Source organism: Maylandia zebra, linkage group LG11, assembly GCF_041146795.1.
Source record: "Maylandia zebra isolate NMK-2024a linkage group LG11, Mzebra_GT3a, whole genome shotgun sequence".
Classification (NCBI taxonomy): Eukaryota; Metazoa; Chordata; class Actinopteri; order Cichliformes; family Cichlidae; genus Maylandia; species Maylandia zebra.
The window spans coordinates 37537981-37555146 of NC_135177.1; the positions used below are offsets into that span (position 1 = coordinate 37537981).

General features: G+C 46.3%; 1 protein-coding gene across 1 annotated transcript in view; it reads left to right on the top strand.

Annotated features, from left to right (window-relative positions):
• LOC105940723 (collagen alpha-6(VI) chain) overlaps nt 1–16755 on the top strand; it is a 47322-nt gene extending 30567 nt beyond the window's left edge. The window contains exons 24-40 of the mRNA XM_076890356.1: nt 1398–1460; nt 1742–1804; nt 3993–4055; nt 4138–4188; nt 4694–4729; nt 4846–4908; nt 4989–5051; nt 5628–5663; nt 6179–6215; nt 6371–6382; nt 6649–7142; nt 9730–9826; nt 10743–11384; nt 11458–11542; nt 13408–13553; nt 14475–14522; nt 15960–16755. Of these exons, the coding sequence (XP_076746471.1) occupies nt 1398–1460; nt 1742–1804; nt 3993–4055; nt 4138–4188; nt 4694–4729; nt 4846–4908; nt 4989–5051; nt 5628–5663; nt 6179–6215; nt 6371–6382; nt 6649–7142; nt 9730–9826; nt 10743–11384; nt 11458–11542; nt 13408–13553; nt 14475–14522; nt 15960–16135 (2175 nt within the window). The 3' untranslated portion in view covers nt 16136–16755. The remainder of the gene's footprint in view (nt 1–1397; nt 1461–1741; nt 1805–3992; nt 4056–4137; nt 4189–4693; nt 4730–4845; nt 4909–4988; nt 5052–5627; nt 5664–6178; nt 6216–6370; nt 6383–6648; nt 7143–9729; nt 9827–10742; nt 11385–11457; nt 11543–13407; nt 13554–14474; nt 14523–15959) is intronic.
• Nucleotides 16756–17166: the final 411 nt, after the last annotated feature.

A 17166-nucleotide genomic window follows, 5' to 3' on the forward strand; every position in this document is an offset into this window, starting at 1 on the left:
TCAGGCCGCCGTACGTTCATGTGATGAGCTAAAGCATTAGGAGGTATCACACAGACACAAATAAGCTCACTGTTGATCTGAAATGTGGCCAACGTCAGATCGTACTTCCCCAAAACATGACTGCACTGATCCACACCATGACTGTTTTCTCAAAGCAACATATGAAATCCTGCGCTCTTTAAGACGAGAGCGGCTGTGACGATGTGTGAATGACGCCGTCCTGCTGTCACGCTAACACAGTGTTTCTGTTTCTTATGTTCTCTTTGCTATTGTTTAGTTTCCTCGTTCTTCCAAGTGTAATCATTTGTACTTCCTGTTGGTTTAGTTTGTTCCCTCCCTGGTTAGTCTGTCACGTCTCTCGTATAAGTTCTGTCTCTGAGTTTCATTCATCTGTTTTCCTTCCTCCCACCTCATTATGTTTGATCTCTCCCCCATTCCCCGTGTGTTTCCACCGTTTGCCTTTGCCCATTGTTGCATCGTCCCATATTGCTGCGAGTGTCCCCCCTTTTCCTTGCTCTTAGTTGCTTGTTCCTCACTTTCTCAGTTGTCTAGTTTCACGTCTGAGTTACGTTTTTTTGTATTTGGTGTTTTGCCTGCCTTAGTTAATTCTTTTGAGTTTTGAGTCCTGCGTTGGCTCCTCCCTCTTCCTGGCACACAGTGCTTAAATGACACCAACCAAATTCTTAAGGCAGGTGTTCCACGCCATTTGGTCAGGGACACACAAAATTATTCCAGGTGAATTACTTAGCCTCAGGCCCTGGTGACTGAAAAACATCTGGTCTTTCCATAAGCTGTGTCCCAAAACCTAGGCCGCATCCTTCGGAGGCCGCATCCTTCGGAGGCCGCATCCTTCGGAGGCCGCATCCTTCGGAGGCCGCATCCTTCGGGTTGTCACACAGCTGAATAACCATCAAACAGAAACTGATTAAATCGACGTGTGAGATGATAGAGAATTGACTCCAGTATCCTGTTATATATACATAGACTCCCGGCATCTGTACTAGGATGTACTTCATGCATGACGTCATGAAGTTTGGCCGTAGAAAGGATTCTGGCAGGCGCATGCAGACAACCACACGCTGTCTGATCAGATTGCACTGATTTGCTGTGTTTGTCATAGCTCTGTAATTATTGTTTGATGGAATGTTTTCCAGGATTGACATCCTAGCGCCCTTGTTTTTTCTTGTTCTTTTAATTTCCTAATTTTATTATTATTTTTCAACACTTCTTTGTTTTAGAAGCAATACAAATAAAGTGTAGTGACATATATATTATTATCAGCGTACACTACAGATGACTACTAGTGTACAGCTATGCAGACTTTCCATCAGTCATCATTGATTGGAAGAGCAGAGGTGTAAATAATCACCAGTTATCAAACTGTGATGACCCTGCAGGGCCCTGCTGGGGACAATGGGGAACCTGGACCCAAAGGAACACCTGGTTTTCCAGGAAATCAGGTGCGTTCATCAACTAGGCTGTATGCATGCACTGACCAACGAGTTCAATTATGATGTACTGATTGTGTTTTTCTAATGAAGCATGTGTCTGATTAAAGGGAGTTTTGCATGAGGAAAAATACCAACATTGCTTTTTTTATTATTATTATTGCTTTAAAGGTCATTTAAACATTTAGACATTTAAAGACTTTAGAAGTATTTCCAGTGGCTGCAACATAAAGAGTGTTCAGTGTTTGCATGATGTGAATAGAGTGAACAGTGGCAGCTCTGCTCCTCCACAGGGTGAACATGGATCTGTTGGAAAACCAGGGCTACCTGGACGTCCTGGCCCTAATGGGCAGAAGGTGGGTGACATCGCTTCCTTTCTTTGCATTCAGGAAAGCTTTTAACCAGAATACCCATGTAGCCCGCGGCTAGAGGTCAAAACCCAACCCCTATCCAACTACAAGCTTTAATGGCCCCAATGAGATTTTGTGTCACAGTCTGGTTGAAGCAAACTGTGTGAATGTGAGTAGATAATAGTGGAAACAGACTTAATATTAGCTGAAAGCGAGCTGTTTATTGTAGGCTGGTAAACAGTAGTGATGGGCAGATGAAGCTTCATGAAGCACTGAAGCTTTTCATCCAATTGGTTCACCCCAGCGCAAAGCTTCATGAAGCTTCATTTGCTCTAGCAGGACACCTACTGGACGTAAAAATAATAGCTGGCATGAATTTGAAGAGTGTGGCCTTTTGCACACAGCCTGTAAATGTCAACAACAAAAGGAGTGTGTAAAACATGTATATTGTAGTGATGGCAGTATACTGTGTATATTTATAGTGGCAGTATGGGAAATGATTATTTGGAAATGCTTGAAATGGAAATGATCATTTACTGTGAGGTGAGGTGTGGTTGGGGTGTGGACAGTAGTTGTGCTTTTGTAACGTTGAGGTATGGACAGCTACACACTGAGGCTTTGAGCCTCAGTCCTGCCTGTTCACATTTTATTCTGTAAAAACTAAATTTTCACTGCTTTTATGGCCTTTTTAGTGGGGAGAACATAGCTGGGATTTAATGATTTAACAAATCTTTTGAATCCTTTGTCCTCCACAATGCTAAATGGCTGGGAGTCCTCAATCACCATGCTAACCAGGTCTTCATCTATTTGAGATTGTTCTCCTGAGGAAAGACAATAAAGATAAAGCACAAATATAAATATCACACACGTAACTTATAACAGTTGTATAATATTGTTATATCATTTAGTAACATTACTGCATCCTATATTATCATTGCATTTGATGGCTCACCTGGTCTTGCTCCACAATCGGTGTTCCTCTTATTCTCATGCAAAGCTCTGTAGTGCCTAAGCATGGATGAGGTGTTGTTGTTATATCCCAGCTCCCTGGCACATAGCAAACACTTCACCTTGTACAAAAGTAAAGCCGCTCAACATAAGTTTTATTGCACCATCAGTATTATGAAAATACATCTTCTGTAGAAATGTACATACTTTGTTGGGAGGAATAAGATCAAAATGTTCCCACACAGGGGAGGACATCCTCCTCTTCTTAGCTGGCTCCATTCTCTCCTGACTTTCTCTCCTCACTCTCATAAACCTCCAAACGGTCTCCAAACTCTCTCTAACCGCAACTCTCCATCAAACACCCACATTTTGAATGAAGTCTGAGGGGTTTATATCGCTGTCATAGCTCGCGGCAAAGTTCGAACCACTTCATGAACCAGTCACGTGGTACAGCCGGGCAGCGAGGCTGCGGACGTCATCATTTTCAGCTCCTCCCATAAATGAAGCAAGCCTCGATACGCGCATCGCGGAAACACCCCCTCCATTACTCGACACACGCTCCGAAGCCTCGATACAGAACGTCACATCACTAGTAAACAGCACAAAAACAAAAGGCAAAGGAGAAACTAACAATAACCTAAACTGGGTGAGCTAAATATAAAAACACTAGAACAAGGACCTAGAAACCTGAAGACCTGACATGAATCCATAAACCTAGAGGCATGGAAACAAAGCAGACGATTGGATGAGGAATGAGTGGAAACACACACTAAATACACACAGGAGGTGATGAAGCGGAAACACAATGACGGCACAGGGGAAGTGAAACTAAACACAATGAACATGGGACACCAGACCTCTTCAAAATAAAACAGGAAACATAATGACACGCAGACATGAAACACGTGAAGGCTGAGGGAGACTTAAACACACGGGGTGAAGACACCAGGGGACTGTAATAAACAACAGCAACCTCAGTATAACAGAAATGAACTTAGATAACCTGATGAACTTAAACATAAACCATAAACATCCAAATGTATAAAAACTCAAAACGCTGGGTCAAATGGCCCAGGATCGTGGCCATAAACCACAGCAGCAGTTTAAACGTTTAAAATGTGAATAAAACTGGATTCAGCCTGTAAATAATGTACTCTTTATTTATAAATGGAAAGATATTTTGGCAGGGTTTTGTTGGATGGGGGTGTAAATTCTGATGGAGAAATGTCCATGGTTGTTATTTAAGGGCCAACCAGGAGAACCAGGTGTGAAGGGTGCTCTGGGACCACCAGGACCCAGAGGAATGCCGGTAGGATCCCGAACATGAGCTGAGCTTGTGTATATCTGTAATTCAATGCAGTTATCTCATGCAAGACTTTCTCTGTGTTCAGGGTCTGGATGGTCGTGACGGGTTTGGACCTGAAGGACCGAAAGGTTCAAAGGTAGAGCTGAACCTTAATTTGACATCAACCAACAAAAACTGAATGAATTCTGTTTTCATCAACAATGAAAAGCAGTAAGAAGAACGCCACATGGTTTTAGTTTCAGCTATTCGTTTGATGGAGGAGAAGATGTTCTGGTTCTCTCAGGATACACCGTGGTTTGTGTCACTGGTGACCCGCACCCAAGCTCTGTGCTGGCACAATCCAAAATGTTCCCTCCCAAGTTTTCATAAGAACCTGAAGAACCTCAGTTTTACCAGGATTCAGAAAAAGGAACGTTCGTCCATTTTTCACTGGCAGTGGTGAAGTGATTGAGGTCTGGGAGGCTGTTGAGATTTGGGGGCTTAGTGGAAAAATACAGCTTAGTATCATCTGCATAGGCATGGGGATGTCTTTGGTGCTGTTCAGCTGGACAATGATGTGGGTAAAACAGATTTACACATGTGGCCGAACATTTTAGAAAGTCTTAATCGTGAAATCGTTGCTTCTTCCTTTCTCTGTACAGGGAGATGCTGGTTTTCCTGGTTACCCTGGTTTACCGGTGAGTCCTTCCATTTTCCACACACTAAAACTTTGATGCCACCATGTGGTTCAGCCAAAGTAAGCTAGAAGTATGTTGGACTCTGTGGTGATTGAGACACGGCATTTTGTCTTCAGGGCGACGACGGTGCGAAGGGACCGAAAGGGTATCCAGGATCCAAGGGGAACCGGGGTCGTGGGGTAAGAAAGGTTTCTTTGATGTCGCGTCACTGAGACGTTGGCTTTTTGCTTCTTCTGTGATTTATGTGTGACCCATACAGGGGAACTCAGGCATGCCAGGAAAGCCAGGTGAGCCTGGAGGTGACGGATATCCAGGACACAAAGTACGTTTAAACTGCATCTTCACCTGCCTACCTTCACTCTCATTAGCACGTCTAATAATTCTTTGAATGATGTTATCTTCTAAGCAAATCTTTCAATAAGAAAAAGCTCATTTAGTTTTTAAATTAAATTAGACAGAGGACATATTAAAAGATGGAGCTGCCAGGCAGGATGAAAAGAGAAAGACCTCATAGAGGTTTCATGGATGTATTTGGCGAGATCATGCAGAGGGTTGCTGTGACAGAGCAGGATGGTATCTGAGCTGGAGGCAGATGGCTGTGAGCACGTCCTGGTTACTGATGGACGATTTCAGTTCAAAAAGCTGGTAATGACACAGCATCACAAATTGCTGGGATCACTGTCCATAGGAACAGACATCACACAAGATCCATCCATGACTGGCAGACTCCAGCAGTAACGCTGCATCCTGTTCCGTTGTCAGGGAGGGACCACATCAACGTAAAACCGGCACCATGTAAAGGAAGCGGGTCATCACCCTGTGGAAGCCACAGATAAAAGTCACATTTGATTATCCTCCCAAATAAACTTACAATAATCTCTGTTTTTCCTCCATCCAGGGCCCGAAAGGTCCTCCTGGGAGCAGAGGCCTGTCTGTAAGTCCACCTTTAAATCGCTTCACCTGCTTAAAATAACAGAGCGTTCTCACTCCCGAGGCGTAACATGTCGACGTTTTGTCACGTCCCGCGGCGTTCCTGAGGAACGCGAAAGGAGACCTTCGGCGTTCTTATGGTACGCGGCGGGTTATTGCTGGAATCCAGTGCAATGACGCTCCCGCGGTAGTAGACGTTCCAGCCCTGTATTCCAGCCCTAAACCTAACCTTATCCCTAGCCCTGACCATAACCTTATTCCTGACCTTAACCAGGACTTTAATGATGTTAAATAGCGTGTTTCTAAGCGATTTGAAGAAAGAGAGCGAACATGTGTAGGTTCAGTCCAGACGGTTCTCATATTTCCTCTTTTTCCGAGGTCGTCATTTAGGAACGTGGTGGGTAGCCGAAAACGTAATATGGTGACGATTTGTCACCTAGCGTAAAATGTTACGCTTTGGGAGTGAGAACGGGTTGAAAATAAATATGTTGTTACAAAGAACATTTTCTGTCGTCTCAGGAATGCGAACTGATCAACAAAATCAGGGACAACTGTGGTAAGTGTCATCGCTTTAAACACGTTTGCAAAACAATGATCAGCTGTTTGTTTATGAGTTTTTATGTAGAGGATGGAAACTAAAACGAACGTTTGTGGAAGCAAACTGCAGAGTACGAGCGCTGTGATAAGTGAATGTGTTTCTGCTTCACACAGCTTGTTCACACGGTACGTACGTCTCCTCTTAGTGAGAACAAACATGGTGAGTACAGCACAAAGACTTTGTCCACAGATGCCGACTGACTGAGATCATCGGGACATATTTGCACCTTTTTATCTGAAACTGTCTCCAACTGCTTGGTGGATTTTACTGAGTAGCAGAAGTCCTTTGTAACTTGTAACTAGTCGTCTTTGAGTATCTGTTAATCGGCCTGAGCGTGTTTCCAACACCGCGGTCGTTTCACTTCAGCTCTTCCTGACGTTACCTCCTCCAGGTGAGTCACAGTGTCCGGCCTACCCCACCGAGCTGGTGTTCGGCTTGGACATGTCTGACGACGTGACTCCGACGGCCCTCGAGAGGCAGCGCTCCGCCCTCCTCCACCTGCTGGAGGACTTGAGCATCGCTGAGAGCAACTGTCCACAAGGCGCTCGCGTGGCTGTGGTTGGATACAGCGCCTACACCAAGTACCTGATCCGCTTCCAGGACTACCATCGCAAGACTGCGCTGATAGAAGCTGTGAAGAACATCGCCCTAGAGAAGACGTCCAACAAACGCCAGCTGGGCGCCGCCATGCGCTTTGTGGGTCAGAACATCTTCAAACGAGTGCGAGCTGGGTTCATGGTGAGGAAGGTGGCCGTGTTTTTCACCAATGGAGCGTCTCAGGACAACACTGACATTCTTGCTGCCATTATGGAGTACCGGGCTCTGAACATCGTCCCAGCAATCATCTCCCTGAGGAACGTTCCCGCGATTAATCAGGCGATGGAGGTGAGTTTGATTTAGCCTCCATCAGGTCCATGGTGAACATGCTAAAATTAGACGATACATTACAAATGAATTCTCAAACATGTTTCATAGTTTTTCTGTTGTTGGAAAAAACGATGTTGATGAATTAACCTGAACACTTTAAACTGCACCATCATGCACAAAATCATCTTTCATTTAGTCTGACTTAAAACCTGACTGAGACCATCTGGGGATGGGAACCAAAAACAGCTTTTGTAGGAAACCTGTTGCTGATGCTGCCCAGACAGACTTTACCTTCCACAGGTAACAAACAGCAGTCGGGCTGCAGCCTCCCTGTCTACCTGCTCACGTTTCTAAAGTAGAATCAGTCTTTGCTTCGTGTTCTGCTAAGAGAAAGATCTCAGAGATGTGAGTCCTCGTTAGGGATTTGCTTTGGTGCAGCCTGAGGTTCATGTTACTAAACTGTGGTTGTGAGACAGCTTTTTTTAATGTAACAGGTAGTGAAGCAAATTACTTTTTCCCAGGAACAATCAAGTAGCAAACTGCGTTACCTTTAAGAAAAGTGTTCTGGTGTCTTGCTAATCATTTTATCTTGACTCTGGATTCTGTAGAAAGAATAGAGCCTGGAATGTGAAGTGCGTGACTCCCTGGGGTAGCTCAAACACACAGCTTTGATCAGAAAACTCATAAGCTGGACATTATTTTATACAACCGACAAGGATTCAGGGTCACCCCAACTATCAGTTTCTTCTTTAGTCTGAAGTACTGAAGTAATAATCTGTAACCAAATATTATGTCTTGTTTGTTATAACAAATGAGAACTGCTTATTAACAGTTTTTTAAATGAATTCAAACTGTGTCTTTGGTTGGTTAATAAGCTGAAGTGCTGCCACTCCTCCTCCTCGGCCTGTGCGATGAGGAGTCTGGCTGTGACTCAGTGGGTCAGGATAACTCAGTATGTTGATACCAGCATGGACTAGCGTAGATCCATCCATCCATCCGCTTATCCTTTTCAGGGTCGCGGGGGGCGCTGGAGCCTATCCCAGCTTTCATAGGGCGAGAGGCGGGGTACACCCTGGACAGGTCGCCAGTCTGTCGCAGGGCCGACACACAGGGACAGACAACCATTCACACTCACATTCACACCTAGTGGCAATTTGGATTGTCAAATCAGCCTATCCCCACAAGCTGCATGTCTTTGGACGGTGGGAGGAAGCCGGAGTACCCGGAGAGAACCCACGCAAACACGGGGAGAACATGCAAACTCCACACAGAAAGACCCCGGCCTGATGGTGGAATTGAACTCAGGACCTTCTTGCTGTGCGGCAACAGTGCTAACCACCGTGCCACCGTGCTGCCTCTTTTTTTTTTCTTTTTTTTTTTTAGCGTAGATGAAAAGGTTAATAAATGAAATGGGAGCTGCTGTTACGATTGAGGTGGAGGACTCACACGCAGGACACACCGGGTGTATATACAAAAAGGTGAGGGGTCAGGGCTCCAGGGAAATCCAGGGGCAAAGTGCTCATTCCTCTTCAGGCAATCCACACACGCGACCAGCCTCTCTCTCCGACACTCACCACACAGGAAGCAGTCCAGGGAGTCTGTACACAGGGAAACGTACTGAAGGTTTCTGTTTGAGGCTACACTTCCTCCTCGTAGTCACCAAACTGGCCTGATTTCCCACTTTGGACACAGTCAACCAGGCCAACAGTACCTTTGCAAAGCACCACAGGGCCTGGCTGGCTCTGTGGGGAGCCAGGCCTCCAGAGCTACAACCAGGCGACCAGGTGCTAAAGGAGGCAAAGGAATAATTGGACAACCGACAAAGTGAGCAGAAGAGAGCCAGCTTCTCAGACAGTTACTGCTGATGTTGCTGCTCTTTAGACAACTGAACAAGCACCACTGATGTGGTGCACCAGGAGCAGGAAGTGATGCAATAATGCAGCGAGCGTGCCACCCTATCTGTCCACAAAACCTACCATGCCTCTTAGTGTGAACATACAGGAGTGTGGAGTCGATATCGTAATATCTGGTTTGGATGAAGATGGGACTTCATAAATCAGTAAGCACTGTTACAGCAACGGCGCCCTGAGATTATCGGAGTGTTTGCCTTGGATTAAAAAACATTTGGCTCTTGATGCTACAGTCAGGGTGTCCCCGTTTCCTTTTTAGACCTTACAGTGTGATGACTTCTGGAGGGTTCCACGGTTTCATCATCTCCCTTTTAAACTCTTTGCTCTCACTTGAGCCAATACATCTGGGACCTTCTCAGCACATGATGTGAGGGCCTTTTTCCCAGCCTGTTTGGCCTGCAAGCACAAAGTCGTTCCAGCTCATTGTGCACTTAGTCTCCCTGTGCGGCTCCAGTTATGTTTACAGTGTGTAGCCAGAAGTTAGTGTACAACAGGAAGAAACAGCTGTGGTGCCTGAAGCCTTCTCTCATGGCTGTCAGTTATAAAGCACATACAAGACAGATGGACCGAAGAGGGAAAGTTTAATAAAACATCATTTTCTTTAAGCTGCTTGTCGTCTTCCCTCAGTCGTTGAGGAATCTGTTTGTCATGAACGAGCGAAGCGGTCGGTAACGGTAGCTGCTGTCTCCTCTCAGGCTGACGACACAGGAAACTCCATCTTCACGGTGCTGAGGAGGCCACAGGAGCCGGCTGCTGACCTGAGGAGGGTCAAGAGCTGTGCCGTCTGTTACGGTAACGACTGATGCTCATACCTCATCTGCACTGCACACTTTTTTAGTTCGAGTTAGATGAGCTGTGTGGGATCAAAGTGAATATGAGGAAGCTTGACTTTACAGTCCTCTTAAAAATGTAAATCGCCACATCTCACTGCTCTCAGGACGTGCGGCTACTTTTATTGATGCCATTATCGGCTCTGCAGCAGGTGACTGTGATAGTAGGTAGGGGTGGGACTTTATTTATACCGATATGTGACAGAAGGAAGGGGGCCGACACTCCGAGGCAGCAAGTGTAGCTTCAGGCCGAGTGCACAGACAGAAACACAGGGATGAGACCGCAGAGCTGAGTGCAGAGTTTTTAAAGCTGGCCTGGTTTTATTTTCAGCCATTTTTCCACGATGGAGAACAAAACGATTCAACTTGTCCAGGCCTTAAACGTGATGCGTGTTCTCCCCTGCGAGTCTCACAGCCCTGAATGTGCACTTGAAGCCATTTTTGATTCTAACTTGTTGGATCTGCTGCTCACCGCCAACAAGTTGCTGCAGTTTTACGACTTTCCCTGCTGATTAAAACCTCCCTGAGTCATTAAGCAATAACAAATGAAAGGTTTTTATACGACTGCAGTTAAAAACAAAACTTCCAGAACTTTTTCTGTGATTTCACACATTTCTTTCTTTGTTCATCGTGTAGAAAAACAGTTAAATATTTAACTTCTGTACACTGACAGAGACTTTGGTTGATACATAACTTTATGCCTTTAGGTGTCTAATCCTTCCCTGGATGAAAAACACTTACACAATATCAGACTTTTTTGTTTCAGTTTTGGTAATACGTGAGAAAAATCACTTTTTACAATGAAGTTAACGTTAAATACACGAGCAGCGTATGTGGATGAATAAAGGTGTTTTCAGTGGCTGCTGATGTCTCTGCAGACCCCTGCAGGCGTGCAGAGGAGTGCGCCTTCATCCAGGAACCAGTGCTGCCTCAGCAGGCGGATGTGGACCTGGTCATGGTGCTGGACAGCTCCAGGGAGATCCAGGCCGATGAATACGCCGGTGCCCGGCAGCTGCTGAGCTCTGTGGTGGAGCAGCTGGCCGTGAGTCCACAGCCCCGCCGAGCCGGCCGCCAGGCCCGAGTAGCTCTGGTCCAACAGAGCACCAAGGTGGAGTTCGGCCTGCAGACCTACCAGAACGCTGGAGACATGAAGACGTACATGATGCAGAACATGCAGCAGCAGGGCGGCTCTTTGGCGCTGGGACAGATGCTGGACTACACCCTGAGGGAGGTGCTGCTGAAGGCCGGCCAGCCGCGCAGCAAGAGGGCCGTCCTGACTGTGGTGGGCACCAAGACGGCCTACAGAGACCAGGCCAAGCTGCGCTACATCTCCCAGAAGGCCAAGTGTGAGGGGGTGGCGCTGTTTGTGGTGACGGTGGGTGATCGTTACAACCGGATGGAGGTGGAGGAGCTGGCCAGCGTGCCGATACAGCAGCACCTGATCAGACTCGACAGGCTGAAGGCCGACGAGCAGGGCTACGCCCAGCGCTTCATCAGGGTCTTCCTCTCCGCCCTCAACAGTAAGAGCACGCTCAGATCTCCCTGTCGTCTGTAACCAGACACACACTGACGGGCTGTTCGGGTTTATTTCAGAGGGACTCAACACTTATCCTCCACTCCCATTTAAACTGACCTGCAGCCAGCTGTCAGAGCCAGGCGACACTCTGGACACGAACAGGTAACACTTTCCACAGACTCACACAGACTCACACTAAGCCACAGCTTCCACAGACTCACACAGACTCACACAGACTCACACTGACTCACACTGAGCCACAGCTTCCACAGACTCACACAGACTCACACTGAGCCACAGGTTCCACAGACTCACACAGACTCACACAGACTCACACTGACTGACACTAAGCCACAGCTTCCACAGACTCACACAGACTCACACAGACTCACACTGAGCCACAGCTTCCACAGACTCACACAGACTCACACAGACTCACACTGAGCCACAGCTTCCACAGACTCACACAGACTCACACTGAGCCACAGCTTCCACAGACTCACACAGACTCACACAGACTCACACAGACTCACACTGAGCCACAGCTTCCACAGACTCACACAGACTCACACTAAGCCACAGCTTCCACTGACTCACACAGACTCACACAGACTCACACAGACTCACACTGACTCACAGCTTCCACAGACTCACACAGACTCACACAGACTCACACTAAGCCACAGGTTCCACAGACTCACACAGACTCACACTAAGCCACAGGTTCCACAGACTCACACAGACTCACACAGACTCACACTAAGCCACAGGTTCCACAGACTCACACAGACTCACACAGACTCACACAGCTTTGTCATCAACAACACATCTGTGTAGCTCACACAAACACACCTTAAAGCAGATAACCCATAAGCTGGAGACAATGTCATCTCTTACTGTTTGGCACTAATTAACTGGAATAAGTTTCTCTTTATTGCTTCATGAACTTCTTCACAAATAAATTGAAGACAATAAGAACAACCCCAGGTTTCTCTTCAGCTCTGTAGCCAGGCTGACAAACAGTCAGAGCTCTGTTGAGCCAACCATCCCTTTAACGTTAACTAGTAATGACTTCATGAACTTCTTCACAAATAACATTTTTATCATTAGAGAAAAAAATTACCAATAATCATCCCACAGATGTAATATTATCTACAGCTACTCTTAGTACCATTGATGTTAAGTTAGACTCTTTTTCTCCAACTGATCTTTCTGAGTTAACTTCAATAATTACTTCCTCCAAACCATCAACGTGTCTTTTAGACCCCATTCCTACAAAACTGCTCAAAGAAGTCCTGCCATTAATTAATTCTTCGATCTTAAATATGATCAACCTATCTCTAATAATCAGCTATGTACCACAGGCCTTCAAGCTGGCTGTAGTTAAACCTTTACTCAAAAAGCATCTCTAGACCCAGCAGTCTTAGCTAATTATAGGCCAATCTCCAACCTTCCTTTATATCAAACATCCTTGAAAGAGTAGTTGTCAAACAGCTAACAGATCATCTGCAGAGGTTTATTTGAAGAGTTTCAGTCAGGTTTCAGAGCTCATCACAGCACAGAAACAGCTTTAGTGAAGGTTACAAATGATCTTCTTATGGCCTCTGACAGTGGACTCATCTCTGTGCTTGTCCTGCTAGACCTCAGTGCAGCGTTCGATACTGTCGACCATAATATCCTATTAGAGCGATTAGAACATGCTGTAGGTATTACAGGTACTGTGCTGCAGTGGTTTGTATCATATCTATCTAATAGACTCCAGTTTGTTTTTTATGGCCCCGCCCCTCCCTGAGCCTGGTTCTGCTGGAGGTTTCTTCCTGTTAAAAGGGAGTTTTTCCTTCCCACCGTTGCCAAGTTCTTGTTCATATGAGGTCGTCTGATTGTTGGGTTTCTCTGTAGTATTTCTATGCCTTGAAATATAAAGCACATAAATGTTAGTAAACAGCAGTTTCGGAGCAGCAATAATTAAACGTGTTATTCAGAAAGCTATTGTGATGGCTCAGCGAGTGCCGCTGCTCTGTGTCCAGTCAGGGCTCAGCAGACTGGGAGCTGGAGATTTCCGATCAGCCGAGAAACTGGTTCCAGGAGCAGACGGGAATCTTGGCAAGAAACCTGAGCGTCATCAACACTCTGAGCAAAAGAAAGAGGTCGTTTTCAGGAGCTGACCTCACAGGTAGAGCACTCACACACACACATAAACACACACACACACTCACTAATTAGTGCTCAGTAACATTCAAAAACATTTTGGAAAGAAAAGCATCTGCACTTTCAGTTTCTTGAAGACGTTTCACCCGAGAAGCTTCTTCAGTTCTCAGAGCGACTGGTGGAGCGTCCCAGATTTTTAAGCCCTGTGGGAGTGTCCCTACGAGGGTCGTGGACCTCCTATTGATCCTCTGCCTGGGTGTGAAAATGGGTGGGGGTCACAATCAACCAAGATGTTGGGTGAACCCACACGTGTAAAGAAAGCTCTTAAAACATGCGGTTATCCTAATTGGGCTTTCATCAAATCAGCAAAGAGGGTGATTCCCTGAGGTCAGAAGGCCCAAGATGTGATTGGGTGTTAAGGCGTCGGGAATGAAATCACATGATAGGGTGGAGTTAGGTTTCACCCAAACCCTTGGCTGATTGTGACCTGCACCTGTTTTCATACCTCGGCTCGTGTGATTAGGTACAGGATCATTAGGGGGTCCGTCGTCCCCTCTTGGGCCGGGGCTTAAACCAGTTGCTCTAAGAACTGAAGAAGCATAAACGTCTTCAAGCAACTTAAAGAAGTCCAGACGCTTTTCTTTCCAAGCTCCTCAGACTACGATGAGCTGGATGACTGAGAACCTTTACAGACATGTTTCTAATTAGTTAAAAACAAACAGATTTTAACCACGAAGGGTTCACATTCAGTCGTCAGTGAGTCCACATCATTAACAAGCACACACTCGGATCACTGGCCTGTTTATGGCCGTCTGTGTTGCTGTTTATTTCTCCCCTGTGGGTGTAACTCAGCCTGTGGTGTTGTAAAGTGCTCTAATGAAACCTGCTTCACTGAAGCTCTGCAGCTTTAGCTCGCACTCCCTGCTGACTGTTTGGTCTCTGACAGATGTGGACGTGGAGCCGACGAAGCAGCTGGACAGCTTTGTGTCCACAGGTGAGCATCCACCTGCTCTCAGTCACACTGTCCTTTCTCTTCCTCGCTACGATGACGGGAAGAACGCTGAGTTTGAGGAACGCAGATGATCTCAGTGACATCGCACCTACAGTCTGCAATCATCAAATAGGGAGACATTGACCAAAACATGAGCCACAAACATTCAGCCTACTTCAGTTTAACCAGCCGAGAACTGAGGGAAAGTCTTTTAGTGGGGTAGCTCAAACCGGTCAAAAGATACAGACTAAAATAAATTCCCCTTCAGAGGACATAAACGAGTGTGCTGGGTGTCAGGAGGTTACAGTGTTATTAGTAAGAAGCACAGCTGCACTTTGCAGCTCGATACATAAACTGTGCCCAGTGTCCTGCTAGCCTACCGTGTGAGGACAACGACTGATATTTCCCAGCCTTCAGAGCAGACGGCAGATATCCGAGCTCAGACTTCCTGTTCAGTTCACTCTTCATTGTTTATGCATTTAATAATAGTCTGCAAAAATAAAATCAAACACCCTGGCAAAGAAGGCCCAGAGCTGCTGCTCTACCCTCCTCAGTGGAGAGCGTGATCCTCCTGTGTTTGTACTCAGGGGCCACGACTGAGAGCAGGAAGGCTGCACTGAGGGTCATTAACACCCCCCAAAAAATCACTGGCTGCCCTCTGACACACCTGGAGGCCATCGCCAGATCCTCCTGTCTCAAGTAAACCAGGGCCATCACAGGTGACCCCGCCCCCCACCTGTTTGACCCACTGCTCTCTGGTCTGCGCCTCAGGTCAGTCAGCTGCCACACCTCCAGACTCACTAACAGCTTCTTCCCCGACCCCTGCCCACCAATCTGAGGCATGGTCTGAGTGACCCTCATCACTCAGGACGCTCACACACTCACATTCCTCTAGAGCAGGGGTCGCAACCTGCGGCTCTTTAGTCCTTATACTGCGGCTCCACGTGGTTTGGAAAAAAATGACAAGTAACTGAAGTGTATTTTAATTGTCTTGGTTCTTTTTTAACTTGTAGTTCGCAATTGGAAGATTATCGTGATCTTGAAATACAAAAATAAAATGATATGTTAGTATTCTTCATCGCTCAAAATAACCGTACCCGCCGAAGCGCCGTGGATTTATCGAGGCTTTCAACCCCAGGCAGGCCAAGCATGGATCTTTGGATCCACAAACGTAAGTGAGCAGCTCCTCCATGAACTATGGTAACAACAAGCTGGGTCCAAACTGCTCTTTGGGTGTTAAAGGTTGCTGACCCCGATCTGTCTGCTATGTATTCCTGAAGCCCTTTACTATTGATATATTTTCTTCCTCCGTTGCAGAGCGCCCATAATTTTGCACATGTACAATGACAATAAAGGGCTCTTCTATTCTTCTGTTCTGTTTTATTGAGTTTGTTTTTCTGTGAGCTGATTTTGCCTCCTCGCTCCTGTCACCTCTTGCAGGCATCTGCTTCCTCGGCAAGGATGCTGGCGACTGTGTGAATTACACGGTCAGGTGGTTCTTCGACCACAAACGCAGCGTCTGCTCCCGTTTCTGGTACAGCGGCTGCGGAGGCAACGAAAACCGCTTTGCGACGCAGGCAGAATGCGAGAGAGTTTGTCTGTCAAAGCACAGATGAGGCGCCGGGCCACCGATCTGCACTGAGAGCTGACACAGCAGCAGAGCGACCTCAGAGCAGCTTCGTCCACAGTGGGTTTTGTTCTGGGCAGTTAAAGTGTAAAGACTTAAACACACACAAGGAGCCGCCTTGTCCTCCACCCATGTATGATTAGTTTAGTTCACTCCTCTGAAACTACTTTACTGAAATGGAATAATCTTTTTTATGTCACAGGGTGCTATTTTTAAAGGTATTTTCATTTTTAAATACTTTAAATGCTTCCAAGAAAAGACATCACGAGAATGTGTTGAAAAATGATTTTATGCCTAAAACCTTTATGAATTATGTTTAACAGATGCCAAAGGAAGCAGGACTGTGATGCAAATTTCTACCAGGCGTTGGTGCAGTGCCTTTGCAGCTGCAGCCGGGCAAACAAAATCTGTGAGAAAATTTAGAAACATCAAAAACTAAAGTTAAAACAACGCCAGCTCAAGAAACGCTGCCCCCTGCTGTTGAAAATATTAAAACCTGCCTTTAAAATCCAAATATTTCCAAAGCTGGCAGGCGCCTTGAAGCAGCTCCTCTGAAACAGCTGCATGTATTTTGTACTGTTTGTTTCTGAATAAAAGTTTGTGTTTAGATAAAAGTCCGACATGTGTCCGTGTCTGTGTGCCTCTTCAGGATTTCAGTGAAAACAACCCAAACCTGACATTAAAACAGATAAACGCAGCACAACAAAGTTTAAAACATTATCCACCTGATATGTTAAAGCTCATATGAAATATTCAGTGATCCTGTCACGCGAGGTTCAACCTCTGCGTTCAGGTCAAAGACGGTACTGCTGTGCTGTGTTCCTGCCTCAAGGTGGCGCTGCAATGCCTAAGAAGCAGTCAGCAGGCCCAGGCTCCCTCACTCAGTAAAAATGAGTTATTGGTAAGCGCTCAGCAGCGACGCTGCCCACTCTGCAGCACAGGGACGCCACACGTCTCTGCATCGAGTGATCGTTGCAGCGTGCGGCAGTGGAAGCTGCGCTGCTCTGAGCTCCATCGCTT